Consider the following 21,969-nt stretch of genomic DNA (forward strand, 5'->3'; position numbering starts at 1 on the left):
CCTATCGATGTTATATTATGTCAAATGAATACTGGATTATTGTTTGTCTAATTACTGTCGTTAGTATGTGAAGCTGTTTGAAATTCTGTTATTTATTTATTCATGTTGTATGCACGCATGTATGTACGTATATGCACATAAGTAAAGGTATACCCAACGGTATTTTCATACGTAAATTTCCCGTAAATACGGGTTTATATAGCGATCGTTTATTCAAATATTAACAACGCACGAAGGCTTGCGCACCATCAAGTAGATTTAACAGGATTACCGTTTACAGTACGAGGATTCTATGAGTCAAATAAAAGGAGTGTGTGTGTGAAAAGAACAAAGGAAGGTAGCATTTAATCCCAATGCTGCATTCGATATATTACAGTCCAACTATGAAGCTTTTCGTGGCAGCAATGGTGTTAATAATTTCGGTTTTAGTTGTTTGTAATAGTGGTAAAAATTCGAGACATAAACGACAAGTATTGGTTTTTCCATATGGGGGAACTTTTAAGGAATGTATTTTATTACATTTTTATTTACGCATTAACTATTTCTTAGGTACTTACATCATATCTATTACCTTATAGACCAGGTTTATTAGAAATTTTGAATACTGGGATATCTTTAGGTATCTAACCATTTATCTAAGTGTTTTGCAGGGTATCTACATGGTTGCGAAAATGTTTGTCCAATCCTCTATCTGCAAAAACTTTTACATCTTTAAGGTTTTAAGTTTCACGAGTCGAAGTGTGAAATGTTAGGACAATGAGGCAAGTAGGGAAAGTAGAAAATTTTGAAGTTGAGATGAATAAAGACGTTACAACTGCAGGGATAGAAATACAGAGACCAAAAGATTAGTATGCTTAGATTTGCACATATGATGTAGAAGTATTAGTATCTAGCAAGGAGGAGTTAGAGATAGCTTTAAATAAACTGGATGCGGTACTGACAAAACAGTACCGTACAAAAAAAGTAAAAGAAAAATACTGGTATACAAGGGAAGAAAAAGTAAGGAAAGAGCGAATGTAAAGATAGGAGACGAAAGATTAGAAGAAGTGGCTGATTTTAGGTATCTAGGAAGTCAGATAAGTCAGGATGGAAGGAGCAGTAGGGATATAAAGCATAGGATGGCGCAAAGCCGAGTCGCCTTCTATAAAAAGAAGTCATTTTTATGCTCGTGAACGGTTAATTTAGAAATTCGAAAAAGGTTGTTAAAGGTGTGTTTGGAGTACGGCGCTGTACGGGTGCGAAACAGGGACGGTGAGCGCGGCAGGAAGGAAAAGGTTAGAAGCGTTGGAGATGTGGTGTTACAGGCTAATGATGAGCATACTGTGGATGGAGAATGTTAGAAATGAAGAGGTATTAGAAAGAATAGGAGAAAAGAGGACTCTATGGAAGTCAATAAGAAATAGGCGAGATAGGTTGGTGGGACACATTCTTAGGCACGAAGGTCTAGTCAGAGACATATTGGAGGCAGAAACGGCAGTTAGGAGGAGTACAGGTAGACCTAGATTAGATTACTGTTCGCAGATAGTTAAGGATATGGAATGTTCTAGTTTTAAGAAAATGCGAAGTTTAGCTCAGGATAGGAAAGAGAAAGATGGAGGTGCGTGTCCAACCAGTCTTACGACTGACGACCTGATGATGAAGGTTTTAAGTTTTTTATATTAGTTAAAGATATCTTTACAGATTGTTTTGGGCTTGAGTATTCCTGTTCCAATAGGTTTACATCAATCTCTAGCTTATTCTGTGAACATACAATTTCTATATGACCTACCGGAAAATAGCAGTACACTTGAATGTTACAGATATCTTCCCACGGTGGAAAAATCCTTTGCTAAAAGAAGCATCAAATATTTTGATAAAGATAGACAATTAGTATATTTAGCGTTGGAGAATATTTTACAAAGGTAAGAAAACAAAGACTGGTTGAATAATAATGAAGGTATTTAGCTGATTTCTTTTAGATATGGTATAAATGGAAAGCAATGCATTTTACAATCCATTTGCCAAAATTCTCAATACCCTCTTTCTCATAATGAAAATGGAATCTTTGGAGAATTATTACACATTTTTTTTACGTGCGTGTTTTTGTTGTATATTATGTATTTAACTCACAGTAATTACATTTGTTCATATTTTAGACCATTTTACAACAATAATAGTGAGTACGCAGACGCATACATGGCAGGAAAATATGGAATTGACTGCAAAAATGAATTTTCCGGTTGTAAATCGCAACATAATCTGTTAAACATGATATCGTTCTTAGATAACGATGAAATCGGTTACAGTTAAGTTATAAAAACAAATTGCTTGTTGACATTGTTTTCCTTAATACTCCAAAGCGTCTTTTAATATTAATTAAGCAGATTTCAATTCGAGTTTTTAAAAGTAAACTTTATTAATTAAATAAGTTTAAGACAGGAAAACGAACGAGAAGGAAACAATACAGATTTTTTAAACTTTTTACGAAATTAAGGTTCTTCTTTTAAGTATTGTTGTTTTTTGAAGTTTAAATTCTGGTTTGTTTAAGTAAACCGTTTTAATCAAGTGTGAAATGGAGAAAAGAACAAGATAAATCGCGTCACTTATGAATTAATTATCCACAACATCTAAAAATTGATTAAGAAACGAAGGAAGATCCCTAAACCGATTAATGAAAATACGCATTTTCTTTCGATGTGGAAACTCTAACTTGATTAATGTCTCTCTCTGTCATTATGTATTTTGACGGTAATATTGACTTTTCTTCGGTAATTCTGTCATAATGAAAATTAATTCAAAAGATATTTGATTTAATGCGCCACTTGTTTATTTGATCAACGATCACAATTAATGTTTAAATATTTATTTTTACAACCAAAACTGAACGAGTCGTTGACAAGTCCAAGAGAGTCACCGAGCGGCTTGGCCTATGTTCTATTGACCCATGCCGTCTAGGATCGATCTATCCGTTTTCTCTGCACATTAGGTACAGATTAATAATAACAAATCGCAATTATTTTGAAAACCGCCAAGAGTAGACCCTAATATGCTTTAATAAAATCGAAAGAGAATTTAATTTTACATCCGACGATGTCAAAATGAATATAGCTTCCCATTTGAAAAAAAAAATGAGTTATTGATGTTTGAAGCGTTTAAAATTTGAATATTACTAGTGTAACGATTTAATGTGCTTTGAAAGAAATTTTTAGATGGAAAGCCAAGTGCTTTTCATTCCCTTTTCAACAGCGATAGTCGTATATTTTTTTCGAGTATTGCCGAGATATTAAAATTTTTGTAAGTTATTACAAACGTCAAATTTTCTAAAAATTACTCCAAAAAGATACCGCTCAGACAAAAACTATGTTTAACAAAATGGACATTAAAATCGATGCTGAATTCAAAAATGCAATAATATATACTTCATTTACTTTCTGTATCGATGAGCCCCTTCCAATGTCTTGGATGCGCGCTGGCAAAATCGTAGGTAAGGAGAAAAACGCTCATTATACTCTCGACTCTTTTTCATTAAACATACTTTTTCATACAGTACCTGCCAAAAGTTTTGTTCAATCATGAATAGTAGTGCGAGTCGAAAACAAGCGTTGAAGCCTTTAACATATCTTCAAATATAAACAAACATCTCGTTGATATTTTCAGTAGTATTTGGTACCAATAACGGCACATTTAAGCAATGCAATTGTAGTGGATAAAATGGTCAATTTTTCCCTGCAGTACTGTACGGATTATACGCTCCTCACCGGTTAAGAGTTAGGCTGAGAGTTGTCTCTCTTCTTTTCTGGCCTGGTGCTGTTCTTTTCTACTTTGCGCCGGTCAAACTGAAGGTCACATCGCTACAGAAAGTAAACGAAGTATACATGGTGTTCCATTTAAAATAAGGTAGCTGATGTATACTTACGGTATATCCGGAAGTCCGCCATTTCTGAAATTATTTTCCGCAGGTGGATCGTTTGACCAGCAACATTTTTTATTGGAAACATTTTCTTCCAATTTCAACGGCAAGACCGCCAGAGTGCAAGGCGCGCTTAACGGACTACCCTGTATAGACTTGCTACAGATTCCTAACTTGAAATTACGAGTTGAAGTTAAGAAATACGTAAACAGTTCTAGATGTTTTTTATTTACAAATATATGTCATTCAGTTTGAAATCAAGTAAACGCTCCAAGTATTACAATAACGTTCGACATTCTTTATTCCTTAAAACTGACAATTTAACCTATTTTACAAAGTGTATTTACATAACGTGTATTTTATTAAGTTGATGCGAACGTCACTTCAGATAAATAACTGGATTTTCGTTTAGTGGAATCTTCGCATGGATCGCTGTGAAAAGTTTCGATAAACTTCGTTCTGCGTTTACCATAATTGATGTTATTGTTGAAATTTGCCACGAGTTCTACTTCTTTCTCTACCTGAAACATAAATGGTTCCGTTTGAGAGAGAATATAATTTTCTCTATCGGTTTAAAAGTTATAAAGACGTCACGCTTCGTTGCATTCGATCTTTGTAATTCGTAATTATAAATCGGATTTCCTCATTAGAATATCTTCACTTCCACAAACGTTTTGAGCTACCACTACGTAATATTACTACAGCATGACGGAAAAATGCAAAAGATGCCGGATGAAAATTCCATTTCATTTGCTCTTCGAGATCTCATTAAAAGGGCCAAAGATAAGAAGAGTGTCAAGAAGTGACTTTATAGGTAGATAATGAAAATACCGTGAATAAAAAAGGTTAGAAATGAGGTGGTTTTGGAATGGGAGATAGAACAAAGGGCATTACAAAAGCTAATAAAAATAGAAGAGAAAAACTGGATGGGTTCCTGGGGCACCCGTTAGGAATGAAGTTTTTTACCCTCCAACATTGTCATAAGGTCATCCATCCTAAAACTGGTTGGACACGCACTTCCACTCTTTCCTATTTTGAGCTAATCTTCACATGCTCTAAAACTAGAACAACCTACATCCTTAACTATTTACGAACAGTAATCGAATCTAGGTCTACCTCTACCCCTCCTAACTCCTGTTTCTGCCTCTAATATGTCTGTCTCTGACTAGACCTTCATGCCTGAGAAGGTGTCCTACTAACCTATCTCGCCTATTTCTTATTGACTTCTTTCTAATACCTTTTCATTTCTAACCTTCTCCATCCACGGTATCCTCATCATTCGCCTGTAACACCTCATTTCAAATATCTCTAACCTTTTCTATTCCGCCGAGCCCACTCTTCATGTTTCGCACCCATAGATACCGCATCGCGCTCCAAACATTCACCTTAACAACCTTTTTCGAATTTCTAAATTAACCTTTCGCGAGCATAGAAGTGACTTTTTTTTTATTGAAGGCAACACGACCCTGCGCTATCGTCTTATTTATATCCCTACTACTCCTTCCGTCCTGACTTATCTGACTTCCTAGACACCTAACAAATGTTTCGTTTCCTATCTATACATTCGCTATTTCCCTACTTTTTCTTTCCTTGTATACCAGTATTTTTGTTTTATTTTTATTTACTTTCATACAATTGTTTTGTAAATACTACTTCCATTTTATTTAAAGCTATATGTTACGTGCAGAAGTTTTGGAGAACTATTAAGAAGTTCACGAACTACCACTTGTACACACGCAACAATATTTAAGTTCTAGGCTTAATCTTTCAGATAAGCACGTAGATTTATCAAATAAATAATAGGAATAAACACCGAACACTTATTTAAGTTGAGGTAACTTCGTCGGTTTTTTATTTATTCAATTGAGTGAGGTTAGCCTACGGCAACACTTATTTAAGTAAAAGGCAAGGTTTACTTCGTTAACCGTTTATTTTGAGTTTCAAGACTACACTAACTAACTTATTTTGGGGTAGGCCCTTTTATTCTTATTTGTGAAGGACTTTGCTTACGTCACTCTAATTACAGTTAGAAAGTAATATTATTATTAATACCTATACGTAACATATATCTAACTCCTCCTTGCTAGACGCTAATACTCCTGTATCATCTGCAAATCTAAGCATACAATTTTTTTTCCCCTTTATATCTATCCCTATAGTTGTACTGTCTTTAATTACGTTGATCGCGTCTTCGATGTATAGATTAAAAAGTAGCGGTAATATTTACTTCTGTACGTTGCACCCCTAGCTCTTTAACTACCTGTTGTTTTTTATACAAACTAGTTAAGTTAAGTTAAGCTGATTGTTCCAAATGTCTCGCACCTATCCGCGCCTCTCTTTAAAGGTATGGTTACTACTACGTTCCGTTTATAATCCTCCGGGACATTCCCCGTCTCGTAAATGTGACTAACTAGCTTAAATGTACGATCTCTAACCTCTTGTCCTGCCTGTTTTAGAATTTCGCCCTGTATCCCATTTACACCCGGCGCCTTATTGTTCTTTAAGTTGTTCAATGCTACATCGAACTCTTCTCTCATTATGGGATAACCATTTCATTATAGGTAGTTCCTTGACTTATCCTGACAATACACTGAATAGTGTATGTCTCAAAAAAGGGAACTCTATATAAATAGGAGTTTCCCGTCGCCTGTCCTTTTTGTTCATGAATTAATTTTTCATTGAGTGTTAAGATAACCTATTTGTTTGTTACATAGTATTCATAAATTCGTAAAGTCACTGGTACAAAATTTGATATATCTAAATTATTTATTTAAAATTGTAAGCTAATCTACTGGGTTGGTAGGTCAATTAGCAACCGTTTAAATAGCGAGTTCAATAACAATCAGGAAAGTTGAATCCAAGATCACGAAAAGTATATAATGCAGGGTGGTAAGACGGTCTGCCGTCTTCACTCACCCTTCTATCTTTTAAGTTCCGAATTGATAGCATAAGCTAGGCCAACATTATTATTATATTTTTAAAGTATTTATTAATTATATTTATGTTTTCTGGTTTGAGTAAATAAACTGTTTTTATCTATTAGCTAGCATGAAATTGTTGACTGAGTTATTCTAAATTATATAAATTCGCTTTTAACATTAGATTAAAGTAATTATACTTCTAAATAAATATCTGTTGCTATATAACAGCTTATACCTTATACAACAATTTTGGTCAACACCAAGTACTGAGAATCCATATAAAGACTCAGAGTTGAATAATTAAGGCATAACGTAAATATTTATTTAGTAAGCACACTTATAGCAGCAAGATTTGATTTTCTAGGTTCGTAATTCAAACAATTTCTGAATATTATATCGTACGTTTTCTGCAAACTCAATCTAGTGCCAGACGCTGTTATTTAGAGATAAAAAATTAAATTTGTTTAAAAAAATAACCACGACTGCTAAGTAAATTTAGTATTATTTAAAACTGAAATATTAACTGACTATGGGATGACTTTAATATAAATACGAAAATTTCGATGACAGCGATGTTTATTCAAGTAGGGATTATTTTATTGGTAAGAACGTTTACATTGGGATTATTATGTTTGACATTTTTTGACATCGTTAAAATAATGAGACGTTTGGAAAATACGCTCGGATAAATATCAAAGAATCGACGTAGATTCGGTGACAAACGAGAAACCGCTATTTTGAGATGATGCTTCGTCAATGGTAACAAAAAGAAGCTTTTTCTCCACATTGGTCTTTTTCTAATAGTCAACAAAATTACAAGAGCATTCGGTAAATGTATTAGTTATATTGCTCTGCGTTTCTTTGAAGTGATGCTTCCTTCTTTTTTTATTAAAGTCCCCCTAAACAAAAATTTTCAGTCTCTCAAAGTCTTTCAGCGTCTCTGAGAGCGTCTCTCACAATCTTTCACAGTCTCTCAGTTATTGCCTAGGTATTTTTATGGATCTCTCACAGTCTCTGTATGAGAGACTCGAACGATAAAATTGTTAATTCAGAGATTCGAGTCTCTCACAGAGAGACTGAATGAATAAAACTGAAAAATTGAGAGACTCGAGTCTCTCGTAGAAAGACTGGGATCTCTGAAATATGTTGAACTTAGAAAATTGTAACCATGTCTATCGAGACACCACCTATTGAGAGATTCTAGTCTCTAGTTGAGAGATTCGAGTCTTTCGTTCAGAGACTGGATACGAAATGAGAATCTCTCTATGAGCGATTCGAGTCTCTCGTTCAGAGACTGTGAGACTGAACATTTTTATCTCGGGTGAGTGCTGATTTCTTCATAATGTATCATAAATATTGTTAAAAATGAATTATCAACACTGTCAGTCATTTCCCATCGGCGGTAATTTCTGCCAGACGTTTTTTCATTTTCCTAGTCCGATTCTTCATTTTAAAATAAGATGCGAAGGGAACCATTCCAATACTTCTTGTAAGCAGCCAGATCAATTGTAGGGGCCTAACATCCATATGACACAATTAAAATGTTGCTATATTATAAACCTAACTAATTATCGCGCATAAGTGCTTATACTCATTGCCCCCTACCCCTACAACTGGTCTGGCTGTTTACTGTTAGTATTGAAATAGATCTCTAAGTATCATATTTAAAAATGAAGACTCAGACTTAAATTACGACTTTTTTTCGAATTTTTAACAAGATTCTGAGAAACATTATGTAAAAATCAGCACTCATCAAACTTTAAGAAAAGCGAGTATATAATGTTTTAACGTACGTTTAGTACCTTATAGTTGCAAATTGGCGACTCTGGGATCTTGGACTATCATGTAGATACCTGTTAAATAAATATGAAAATAAAAGCATAACTTTTACCGTGTGTACTTTTTGGTGCCCGAAAATGTATTTTTAAGAGAGAGATTAATCAACACACACATAGAAAATCTAAAACGAGGCGAGAATAGACGCTTCGTTTACTTCGACACAAGAATGTTCTCTTTCTTTAATATTTAATTTAATTCAATTCTTGGTTCCCCGTAATGAAATTTCGTTAAATAGAAAAGGGATAAATTAGTATGTGTTGAAGTAATTTTCCCTTTTGTTCTAAAGAGACTGCTTTTTGAAGCATAAATAATAACGCAATTCATTAGTACAAAGAATCAACAATTCGATTCTAATCATTTCAACTACTAATTTAAACGTATAGACTGTTCTGTAACGTGTACGTTTATACTTATTACTTATAGGAGAGGGTATACGTATACTAGAGATTGACGGGTAACTATTTGCTTTAACCATCAGGGTTGTTGAAAATATAAACAGACCGATAATATATTTTCCGTAACGACGTTTCGGGAAAATTATTATGCTGAATTAAATACATTCTTCATTCAAACAATTACTGTTGTTGAGTGTGTGTTATTTTTCAGTTTTAATAAATATTGTTGTTTGTTGAAGAGTATACGGAAACGTTTCTTGAAATTTTCTTTTCATTTTTACAGATAGACGTAGACTTTTTATGAGAAAAATATATCTATAGTAATAAAACATAAATTCGAATTATTAAAAATATCTGTATAATAAATAAATGATTATTTGATAAAAGCTTTTTAAGCAACAGAAGATTCTTCTTAGAAACATTCCGTCTTCTTTGCCTCCAAGATTTATCAATAAACGAATGTAAGTTCTAAACTTTAAGTAATATAAATAATAATAAATATATAATACAAACTTATAAACAGCGATTTCAAAGTATGAAGGGCATAGGAATTAAGCAAAATGGAAATAGTCCAAGATCCTAGAGCTGGTAGAAATTACTTATGTTCTAAGTAACAAAATGGTTAACTTAAGTCGACGGCGAATTTACAGAAATCAGGTGCTAAAGCACAAAACGGCCTAAGTCATCCATTAGCTAAACATCCCTCAGCCACAAATAAAATGTCAATGACTCTGAATGCTTACAAAAATTATTGAAACAGTTCCCTAAGTATCTTATTTTAAAACGAAGATGTATCTGCCAAAAAAGGTGTCCTATTAACCCACCTCGCCTATTTTTTATTGACTTCCATAGAGTCCTCTGTTCTCCTATTCTTTCTAATACCTCTTCATTTCTAACCTTCTCTATCTACGGTATCCTCATCATTCACCTGTAACACCACAATTCAAACGCTTCTAACCTTTTCTTTTCCACCGCGCCCACTGTCCATGTTTCGCACCCGTACAACGCCGCTCTCCAAACATACACCTTTAACAACCTTCGAATTTCTAAATTAACCGTTTGCGAACATAGAAGTGACTTCTTTTTCTTAAAGGCGAAACGACCCTACGCTATCTTCTACTTTATATCTCTACTACTCCTTCCGTCCTGACTTTTCATTTTTCATCTCCTACCTTTATATTCGTTCTTTCCCTACTTTTTCTCCCCTTGCATACCAGAATTTTCGTTTTAGTTTTACTTATTTTCATACAGTACTGTTCTGTCAATACTGCTTCCATTTTATTTAAAGCTGTCTCTAACTCCTCCTTGCTAGATGCTAATGCTGCTATATCATCTGCAAATCTAAGCATACTAANTAAAAATATCTGTATAATAAATAAATGATTATTTGATAAAAGCTTTTTAAGCAACAGAAGATTCTTCTTAGAAACATTCCGTCTTCTTTGCCTCCAAGATTTATCAATAAACGAATGTAAGTTCTAAACTTTAAGTAATATAAATAATAATAAATATATAATACAAACTTATAAACAGCGATTTCAAAGTATGAAGGGCATAGGAATTAAGCAAAATGGAAATAGTCCAAGATCCTAGAGCTGGTAGAAATTACTTATGTTCTAAGTAACAAAATGGTTAACTTAAGTCGACGGCGAATTTACAGAAATCAGGTGCTAAAGCACAAAACGGCCTAAGTCATCCATTAGCTAAACATCCCTCAGCCACAAATAAAATGTCAATGACTCTGAATGCTTACAAAAATTATTGAAACAGTTCCCTAAGTATCTTATTTTAAAACGAAGATGTATCTGCCAAAAAAGGTGTCCTATTAACCCACCTCGCCTATTTTTTATTGACTTCCATAGAGTCCTCTGTTCTCCTATTCTTTCTAATACCTCTTCATTTCTAACCTTCTCTATCTACGGTATCCTCATCATTCACCTGTAACACCACAATTCAAACGCTTCTAACCTTTTCTTTTCCACCGCGCCCACTGTCCATGTTTCGCACCCGTACAACGCCGCTCTCCAAACATACACCTTTAACAACCTTCGAATTTCTAAATTAACCGTTTGCGAACATAGAAGTGACTTCTTTTTCTTAAAGGCGAAACGACCCTACGCTATCTTCTACTTTATATCTCTACTACTCCTTCCGTCCTGACTTTTCATTTTTCATCTCCTACCTTTATATTCGTTCTTTCCCTACTTTTTCTCCCCTTGCATACCAGAATTTTCGTTTTAGTTTTACTTATTTTCATACAGTACTGTTCTGTCAATACTGCTTCCATTTTATTTAAAGCTGTCTCTAACTCCTCCTTGCTAGATGCTAATGCTGCTATATCATCTGCAAATCTAAGCATACTAAACTTTTGCCCCTGTATATCTATCCCTACAGTTGTACTGTCATTAATGATGTTGATCGCGTCTTCGATGTTTAGATTAAAAAGTAGCGGTGTGATAGTGTGCATCCCTGTCTGACTCCCTTCCTAATATATACATCTCTACGTTGCAGCCCCATCTCTATAACTGCCTGTTGCTCTTTATACAAACTAAGTATCACTCTTCTATCTATGTAACTCATCCCTATATTTTTAAGTATATTTAACATCTTGACCCATTTAACATTGTCAAAAGCTTTTTCTAAATCTACAAATCCTATGTACGCCCTCTTTATTTTTGCTATCGTTTTCTCTATTGTTACCCGTAAAGCTAGAATGCTCTATGATGGTTCTTCCGCCCTTTTTTCCATCCTCCTCTGTACAATTCTAGTTAAGATTTTTGACGCATGGGAAGTTAAGTTAATTGTTCTAAATGTCTCGCACCTATCCGCGCCCCTCTTTTTAGGTATGGTTACTACCACGTTCCGTTTTTAATCCTCTGGAAGTTTCCCTGTCTCGTAAATGTGACTAACTAGCTTAAACATACGATCTCTTGTCCTGTATGTTTTGGAATTTCCCCATGTACCCCATCTACATGCGGCGCCTTATTATTCTTTAAGTTTTTTGACGTGACAACGTCTTATAACTCGATGGACGCACGAAAAAACATGACTCATGCGGCGTTACCTCGCTCTGAGGCGTTCCATTTAAGGCTTGAAGTGCAAGCGAGAGCGCGGAACGAGCGACAAAGAGGCACAATCGGCCTCCGCGTTCGGCAGCGTTCGACATCTGTCTCTCTCCTACTTGAGTGAGCGATGCGTCCGCGTGGACAGCTGCTATACAATAATACATTTCCATTTACCTCCTTCTCTATATCCATACAAAATATCTATCAAAGAAATGAAATTAAAATTTTCTTTTGAAAAATGAAACCATTCCATCGGTATTTTCTTATGACGTCACGTTCAACTATCGTCAGTAAACCGACTTTACAGACAACCGATTTTTTTTACTATGTGTCCCATTTTTTACCATTTCTACATATTTTGCTTATTGTTGTCATGAAACCAAGGAATCTTACAAGTCATTTTCAACTAACTTCAAAAAACGAGTTTTAATTCAGTAGTACATTTTATATGAGTATTTACGCGATTTCTTTGTCGATTGTGAATCGACTTTAATAATATTTCTTTATATTGCTCCCAATTAAATGTAAAGGAAATATTCCATCATTAAGGGTGGAAAATGAGTCGGATGATTCTCCTTTTAACTTTTTAGGTTTGTACATATAGACAACATTTATAGTCGGATTTTATACGAAAATATATTTAAATTATGGATAATAGGAACCAAGTTTTAATTGGGACAGCATGCCACTTAATGTCCGGAAAATTTTTAACTCTGAATGAAAAGCGAAGGATGAAATTATTTTGCTAAAATTAAATAATAGTATCTACATTTCTTTTACCTTTTGCAAATTGTTTATCTTTGAAGTCGAAGACGACGCCGTAGTGTTAATATTATTAACAGTTTTATTAAATTCTTCGCCTAGAACAAAAATACATGGTTGAAATTGATTTTTTTTTCGATATTTTTCACTTATTTCATGCACCTTGTACTATGTTGTGCGCTAAAAGGTCAGTTTATGCGTTGGAGTAAGAGCAAGTTCTCTAATTTTCACTATCGACACTATTTTCATTAAAAGTCATAACAAGCTCGCATGTATGACAGAAAATTTGAACATTTAAAACTATTATTGTGTCGGTAAATAGAACAATTTGTGCTTATAATAATTATAAAAAAAACCTTAGTATCAGCTTAAATGAGCAGGACCAAGATTTAACATATTAGACCAAGACCAAAACCGAGTATATACCAGCAAGATAAAGACTAAGACTAGAAGTATTTGAGCAAGGACCAAGAACATGCTGAATAAGAAAGACCAAGCCAATAATACCAATACTGGGACGGTCTTGATCTTGCTTCGCCCATCACTATAATTGTCCTGCAATTCGTCTAAATATCAATAAAAGACAATAGGGAGTCATTATTTATTAGGATACTAATAACGAATTTGTTTAATAAAAACAATCGCGACTGCTTAGTAAAGTTAGTATTATTTAATTAATTAATCTTTTTCTCGCGGATTCTCTCGCAGAAATTTATATTGTTTCTCCATAAAACCTTTTAACTCCCAGTTCAACCTTACAACTTTTTAATTTTATGTAATGTCGCCATCTTAGATTTCAAATACTAAGGGTTGATTTTTAAAACTTGCCAAAATACGTATTTGCTTAATTTCAACAATGAGCAACCTTCGAGCAAATCCGAGTACAAATAAAATATACCCCATGCAAACGTTGCAACCTCTTTTCAATTGATTAATAATATCAAACAGCATATATACCAAGTTAAATGTAAATTCAACAACAAATAAAGTATGTCCCAAACAAAAATTGCAACACTTTAACCTCTTGCCCCTTTGGAGGTTGAATTTTTTAAAATGTCGAGATAGGTCTTTCAAAAATTAAATGAGAGACCATTAAGTAAATCCAACCACAAATAATATATCTTCCATTCAAACATTGCAATTCCTCTTCACCACTCATCCCTCCCAATAAGGGTTGAATTTCTTAACCAGTTTCAAGTAAATCGGATCAAAAACAAATATGCAATCTTTGCACACCCCTTGCAGCTTCCTAAACAGGAAGAATTTTGTAAAATGTTGAAATAGGTATGTATGTTACTAATTTCATGTGAAAAAGCATTAAAACCAAGTTTCATTTAAATCTGACTATAAGTAAAACACCATATTTAACCATAGACAACATTACGTTTAGCTGTCAGTTGCGTTTTGTTATACCACGTTTTTTTCCATGGGAACAGGATAACAAGTATCCTATGCCCATCTCCTGTTTCTAAGTTACCACCCCATCAATTTTTAGCCGAATCGCTTTAGCCGTTCTTGAGTTATAAATGGTGTAACTAAAACGATTTTCTTTTACATATATAGATTCAAATATCAACTGACTAAAGGAGGACAATGAAAATTGTGATGACAACGATGTTTATTCAAGTAGGGATTATTTCAATGGCATGTAAATTACATTGGGATTGGTATTTTTCATATTTTTTGACATCGTTAAAATAATGACTTGTAATGGAATGGAAAATACGCTCGGATAAATATCAAAGAATCGACGTAGATACTTTGACAAACGAGAAAGCGCTATTTTGAGATGATACTTCGTGAATGGTAACAACAGGAACCTTTTTCTCCACATTGGTCTTTTTCTAATAGTCAACACAATTACAAAGGCATTCGGTAAATGTATTAGTTATATTGTTCTGCGTTTCTTTGAAGTTATGCTTCTTTCGCAGCGTTGAGAGTAAAATGTCAGTCCCCGCAGTATGTAACTGTCGTAAGTAATCGAAAACATTGTTTAAATAAATATTATTACTATTGGGATCCGTCAAATTGACATACACCATCTGGTGGCAAAATTTATAACTCGAATGAGGGAAAAATTTACATAGGAACTGTGCACGCAAATTGTAAAATTGTTTATTAAAATAATAAAACACGTTAAAAAAGTAAAAATTTTTTTGATGATGGAGTCGACGAAGTTTTCTTCTAAAGTTAAATCAAATAAAAAGTTAATATGTTCAGTGAAAAGCTGCAATAGCACTTCAGACATAGATCTTCACTCTTCACCTACATTAACTACTTTCCAATAAAAACTAACCGTTTTATATATGTAAAAAATATATTCGGAAAATTAGAGAAAAAAGTAAACTAATAGAAGCTTGGATGAAAGCAGTAGGTATCAAAGAAGTGAATTCCGGAATAAAAATTTGTTCACGTCATTTTAATGCACATGATTATATTTCAGCAAGTATTTACCATCAGCCATAACCTTAATATTTAAAACTAGAATCATACTAAAATTATAAAGTGAGAAATTATTTATTCCTGTGTAATTGATTTAACACAATTCTAATGATACGATATAAGTATTTTGAGGTTAAGAACCTACCTGCTGCAATACAACAAAGTTGCAATAATGTGTTTGCAACGTTCTCTTAAATCGGCTTTGCACGTGCAAGTCATTGATATGATATTGCTTAAATCACCCAGAATCACCTCACCAATTATATAACGTGAATCACTTTTTAAATCCGAAGTTTGTAAAAAGTAGGCAGTAAACTTGACGGAATTTGAAGGCTAGCTTCCGGATTTGTTATTTCCGAATTTTATAATGTGATTGACATTAAAAACACGCTCACCTTCAACGAAATTTTCTTTCCGAGGCTTTGTGTCAGCCCAATCACATATTATGTCGATACTTATCATTTTATCGTAATTTAAAAACTTGGAAATTGCACGGTACGCTATAGGAAGTACGATAAATTTTTTTCTAATCGGCGCCATGTTTTTAGGCTCCTCCCATTTGACGGATCCCAATAGAGCAAGATCCCAGAACCGCCAGATATTACTGTTTTCCTAGTAACAAAATGGGATAGAGGGGTGCTAGCATAAAGTTAGGACGTATGCATTGAAACCAGCTAATTTGACCAAAAATCAGGTGCTAACCTGAGTAAAAATTAATAGAATTGTAACACCACCAAATCGCCTGCAAATATCTCAAATGACCTAAATTACTATCGAAATAGTTCCTACAAATTAGACGAAAATTTGAATTCTAAAATTATAGCCAAAATACTACCCTTTCAAACTCTAAAACACCTCCAAACTAGCACCACATTAAAAAAAGATCCGAAAGAGCCCTCAAACAGAGCCTCGCCAAAAAACTTACTATAATAGCACCAAAACATCATCACATACAAAATTCTTAAGACATTGTTTTATTAATTACTAATAGTGGTCAATGTTAATATGCTACATCAACTTGAAATCACTTTTCGATTTTGAACCACTCAAATTTCCTCAAATTAATGAGGACAATATTTTTGTTGATGTTGTCACCCCCCGCTGGGAATCGAACCCGGGACCTTTGGCTTTACGCACTAATGCTCTATACAACTAAGCCACGAGAGATGACAACAGCAACCACGACAAACCTGACCTACTAGGTTAACGATCCGTCGATTTTTATTATTAACGTAATTATAAGTATATACTGGATATATGAAACTTCGATTCCCTGCGGGGGGTGACAACAGCAACAAAAATATTTTCCACATTAGTTTGAGGAAATTTGTAGTGGTTCAAAATTGAAAAGTGATTTCAAGTTGAGGTTGCATATTTACATTGACCACTATTAGTAATTAATAAAACAATGTCTATAATTAGAAATGTGGGTTGCTCTAGTTTTCGGGAAATCGAAATACTTATTGGCTCAAAATACCAAGAAGTGGAAGTAAGTGTCCAACCAGTCTTCGGGTTCTCTTTCTCAATCTCAGTTTCTCAGTTAAAAATTGTGAGACACAAACCATTTTACTGACCTACCTTCATTCGTTTCAGTACAAAGGAGCAGATTCAACTCAAGGAAAATATCCGCCGTTAGGATTTATTAATGCGGGAGGAGTACGTGCTTCACTCTCAGCAGGAAGTAAGTTCCCTTTCTCATTTTATGACAGTTGCATTCACTTTTTCAACACCTTTTATTTGCATATTAGCTAGCTTTATTATTCCATCTGTAAAAGATGCAATGCTAATGTTTTCAGTACATAAACAAANGGAATTTGTTTTCTTACTCGAACTTTGTTTAATTTCCAATCGATTGTTTTATCCGTTTCGAACATATACATAGGTGGCTATGGATCTATTCTGTATTTATGATATTTACCTCAAGTGGGCGTTCTATCATCTAAGCTTTAATTGCGTAACAATAGATCATATAAATGCATTTGTAAAGCATTAAAAAGTTTTTGTTTTGTAATTTTTAAAGATAATTGGAATATTTCGTGGCGTGATTTGGATTTCATTGTACTACCTGAGCTTAACGAACAAAGAAAGACGTAATGAGAACGAATATTTGTAATTAAATTATTTTATGGATCTATATGACCGCGTTCTGATAAAAATTAGCACCTGATGATAAATAACCTGAACTACACGGGTCGTTCACAAACACGTTGTCTCAATGGGGGCAAAGATTAAAAGTAAATAAATGTCATCCTCTATATATTTTTTAAAATAAATAGAAATCATTAAGGTGAAATCTGCACCGAACGCTTTTGATGTCTATGTAAATAGAATGTGGCTAAATGAACAGTTTAGTATTTCAGGAGCAATTAATATTGTTTCTCCATAAAACCTTTTAACTCCCAGTTCAACCTTACAACTTTTTAATTTTATGTAATGTCGCCATCTTAGATTTCAAATACTAAGGGTTGATTTTTAAAACTTGCCAAAATACGTATTTGCTTAATTTCAACAATGAGCAACCTTCGAGCAAATCCGAGTACAAATAAAATATACCCCATGCAAACGTTGCAACCTCTTTTCAATTGATTAATAATATCAAACAGCATATATACCAAGTTAAATGTAAATTCAACAACAAATAAAGTATGTCCCAAACAAAAATTGCAACACTTTAACCTCTTGCCCCTTTGGAGGTTGAATTTTTTAAAATGTCGAGATAGGTCTTTCAAAAATTAAATGAGAGACCATTAAGTAAATCCAACCACAAATAATATATCTTCCATTCAAACATTGCAATTCCTCTTCACCACTCATCCCTCCCAATAAGGGTTGAATTTCTTAACCAGTTTCAAGTAAATCGGATCAAAAACAAATATGCAATCTTTGCACACCCCTTGCAGCTTCCTAAACAGGAAGAATTTTGTAAAATGTTGAAATAGGTATGTATGTTACTAATTTCATGTGAAAAAGCATTAAAGCCAAGTTTCATTTAAATCTGACTATAAGTAAAACACCATATTTAACCATAGACAACATTACGTTTAGCTGTCAGTTGCGTTTTGTTATACCACGTTTTTTTCCATGGGAACAGGATAACAAGTATCCTATGCCCATCTCCTGTTTCTAAGTTACCACCCCATCAATTTTTAGCCGAATCGCTTTAGCCGTTCTTGAGTTATAAATGGTGTAACTAAAACGATTTTCTTTTACATATATAGATTCAAATATCAACTGACTAAAGGAGGACAATGAAAATTGTGATGACAACGATGTTTATTCAAGTAGGGATTATTTCAATGGCATGTAAATTACATTGGGATTGGTATTTTTCATATTTTTTGACATCGTTAAAATAATGACTTGTAATGGAATGGAAAATACGCTCGGATAAATATCAAAGAATCGACGTAGATACTTTGACAAACGAGAAAGCGCTATTTTGAGATGATACTTCGTGAATGGTAACAACAGGAACCTTTTTCTCCACATTGGTCTTTTTCTAATAGTCAACACAATTACAAAGGCATTCGGTAAATGTATTAGTTATATTGTTCTGCGTTTCTTTGAAGTTATGCTTCTTTCGCAGCGTTGAGAGTAAAATGTCAGTCCCCGCAGTATGTAACTGTCGTAAGTAATCGAAAACATTGTTTAAATAAATATTATTACTATTGGGATCCGTCAAATTGACATACACCATCTGGTGGCAAAATTTATAACTCGAATATATATATATATATATTCTTCTTATTTAAATAAAATACTAAAATACTAGGAATTTGTATTATTAATAGACTTGGATTTGCGACTGGAAGGAATAGTCTGTGGTCGAGCATTTGATCATAGAACCTAATTGAGGTATTAAGGTTGGATGTCCGTATTTGATATTGTAGTTTATACTTGTAGTTCCTGTTTGTTGTATCATTTGGCACTGCTTCCACTTGACTTTACAAGAATTATTGTTCAATTGGTAAAAAAAAATTCATACTCGAGGCTGTCTTTTTGACATGATTAAATTGTAATTGAGCTCTTTCACTTTATTGAACAAGAAAATTATTATGTTTTTACACAAAAATACAGTACTTTTGTGACCCGCGCAAAAGCAAAAATCAAAAAACAATGCGAAGTAAGCAATACTTGCGCTCAAATAAGCTGTAAACGAAGCATCATGGAAATTTCCGAATTTCTCCGAAACCGCGATCGGATTGGTCCACTAATCAGCCTCTTTGGAACCGACCAATCGGCTAGTCGGCGAAAGTCATAGTCGGCACATCTCTAGTATAAATGCGTCGCTGTTTCGGTGGTATATTCGCTTTTTAGGGCGAGTGCCCATCTTTCCCTTCAGAGTCGGGCCACCTTCTTCGCAGTTCATCTTCCCCAACCTCCCTCCCTCACCTCTTTACCTATCTCCCACTCAACCCTCTCCCCTTCCTCATACGTTTCCCATCTTCTCCCGGTAGTCACAACCGCCAGGTTGATCTACCAACTCGAGGAGGGTTTTTAGTTGGTAGGTGCTCCCATCAGGAGTGAATTCGACACTACCTCCATTTTGGGGGATGCCTTTAGAAGATTTCCCCTCCTCGAGGTTAAACTAAATTAAAAAAATAAAAAAAGGTGGTAGTTCAGTAGCTTTCTGGAAAGCAATCGGTGCTGTATCCGTGTTCTTTTCGTACTAAATGCGGTACTGTTTCAGTACTCCATTCGTATACAACCGGCGGTTTAGTCCTACAAACGGACCTTTGCTGGTATTATTTTAGAGAAATTTATGGAGCTATACTTCATTTACTTTCTCTAGCGGTGTGCCCCTTCCAATGTCTTAGATGCGCGTTCGACAAATGGTAGGTAGGAAGAAAAAAGCTCATTATACTCTCGACTCTTATTCATTAAACATACTTTTTCATACAGTACCTGCCAAAAGTTTTGTTCAATCATGAATAGTAGTGCGAGTCGAAAACAAGCGTTAAAGCCTTTNGTAAGCCATGTCGCCTCTCCGTTGAAATGTTTACGGTAAACTGTCTTATACCATTCGACACACTGTATATTCCTGTAACAAAAAAGTTTACTGTAAAAGCCATTGGGGGCCGTTTATTAAATACTAGCTTTTCCCCGCGGCTTTGCTCGCAGACATTAATATTGTTTCTCCATAAAACCTTTTAACTCCCAGTTCAACCTTACAACTTTTTAATTTTATGTAATGTCGCCATCTTAGATTTCAAATACTAAGGGTTGATTTTTAAAACTTGCCAAAATACGTATTTGCTTAATTTCAACAATGAGCAACCTTCGAGCAAATCCGAGTACAAATAAAATATACCCCATGCAAACGTTGCAACCTCTTTTCAATTGATTAATAATATCAAACAGCATATATACCAAGTTAAATGTAAATTCAACAACAAATAAAGTATGTCCCAAACAAAAATTGCAACACTTTAACCTCTTGCCCCTTTGGAGGTTGAATTTTTTAAAATGTCGAGATAGGTCTTTCAAAAATTAAATGAGAGACCATTAAGTAAATCCAACCACAAATAATATATCTTCCATTCAAACATTGCAATTCCTCTTCACCACTCATCCCTCCCAATAAGGGTTGAATTTCTTAACCAGTTTCAAGTAAATCGGATCAAAAACAAATATGCAATCTTTGCACACCCCTTGCAGCTTCCTAAACAGGAAGAATTTTGTAAAATGTTGAAATAGGTATGTATGTTACTAATTTCATGTGAAAAAGCATTAAAACCAAGTTTCATTTAAATCTGACTATAAGTAAAACACCATATTTAACCATAGACAACATTACGTTTAGCTGTCAGTTGCGTTTTGTTATACCACGTTTTTTTCCATGGGAACAGGATAACAAGTATCCTATGCCCATCTCCTGTTTCTAAGTTACCACCCCATCAATTTTTAGCCGAATCGCTTTAGCCGTTCTTGAGTTATAAATGGTGTAACTAAAACGATTTTCTTTTACATATATAGATTCAAATATCAACTGACTAAAGGAGGACAATGAAAATTGTGATGACAACGATGTTTATTCAAGTAGGGATTATTTCAATGGCATGTAAATTACATTGGGATTGGTATTTTTCATATTTTTTGACATCGTTAAAATAATGACTTGTAATGGAATGGAAAATACGCTCGGATAAATATCAAAGAATCGACGTAGATACTTTGACAAACGAGAAAGCGCTATTTTGAGATGATACTTCGTGAATGGTAACAACAGGAACCTTTTTCTCCACATTGGTCTTTTTCTAATAGTCAACACAATTACAAAGGCATTCGGTAAATGTATTAGTTATATTGTTCTGCGTTTCTTTGAAGTTATGCTTCTTTCGCAGCGTTGAGAGTAAAATGTCAGTCCCCGCAGTATGTAACTGTCGTAAGTAATCGAAAACATTGTTTAAATAAATATTATTACTATTGGGATCCGTCAAATTGACATACACCATCTGGTGGCAAAATTTATAACTCGAATGAAGGAAAAAATTACATAGGAACTGTGCTCGCAAATTGTAAAATTGTTTATTAAAATAATAAAACACGTTAAAAAAGTAAAAAGTCTTTTCATGATGGAGTCGACGAAGTTTTCTTCTAAAGTTAAATCAAATAAAAAGTTAATATGTTCAGTGAAAAGCTGCAATAGCACTTCA

General features: G+C 34.0%; 1 protein-coding gene and 1 long non-coding RNA gene across 2 annotated transcripts in view; one reads left to right on the top strand and one right to left on the bottom strand.

Moving 5' to 3' along the window:
• Positions 1-1,847: 1,847 nt before the first annotated feature.
• Positions 1,848-2,291, top strand: LOC108735617. The gene is made up of 3 exons (XR_003231206.1): positions 1,848-1,901; positions 1,959-2,072; positions 2,136-2,291. It is a non-coding gene; the product is annotated as an uncharacterized LOC108735617 (long non-coding RNA).
• A 17,451-nt stretch (positions 2,292-19,742) lies between these two features.
• LOC108735618 (gonadotropin-releasing hormone II receptor-like) overlaps positions 19,743-21,969 on the bottom strand; it is a 52,007-nt gene continuing 49,780 nt past the window's right edge. The window contains exon 7 of the mRNA XM_025974889.1: positions 19,743-19,886. Coding sequence (XP_025830674.1) covers positions 19,743-19,886 — 144 coding nt within the window. The remainder of the gene's footprint in view (positions 19,887-21,969) is intronic.

The sequence above is a fragment of the Agrilus planipennis genome, unplaced genomic scaffold, assembly GCF_000699045.2.
Source record: "Agrilus planipennis isolate EAB-ADULT unplaced genomic scaffold, Apla_2.0 scaffold86, whole genome shotgun sequence".
Lineage (NCBI taxonomy): Eukaryota > Metazoa > Arthropoda > Insecta > Coleoptera > Buprestidae > Agrilus > Agrilus planipennis.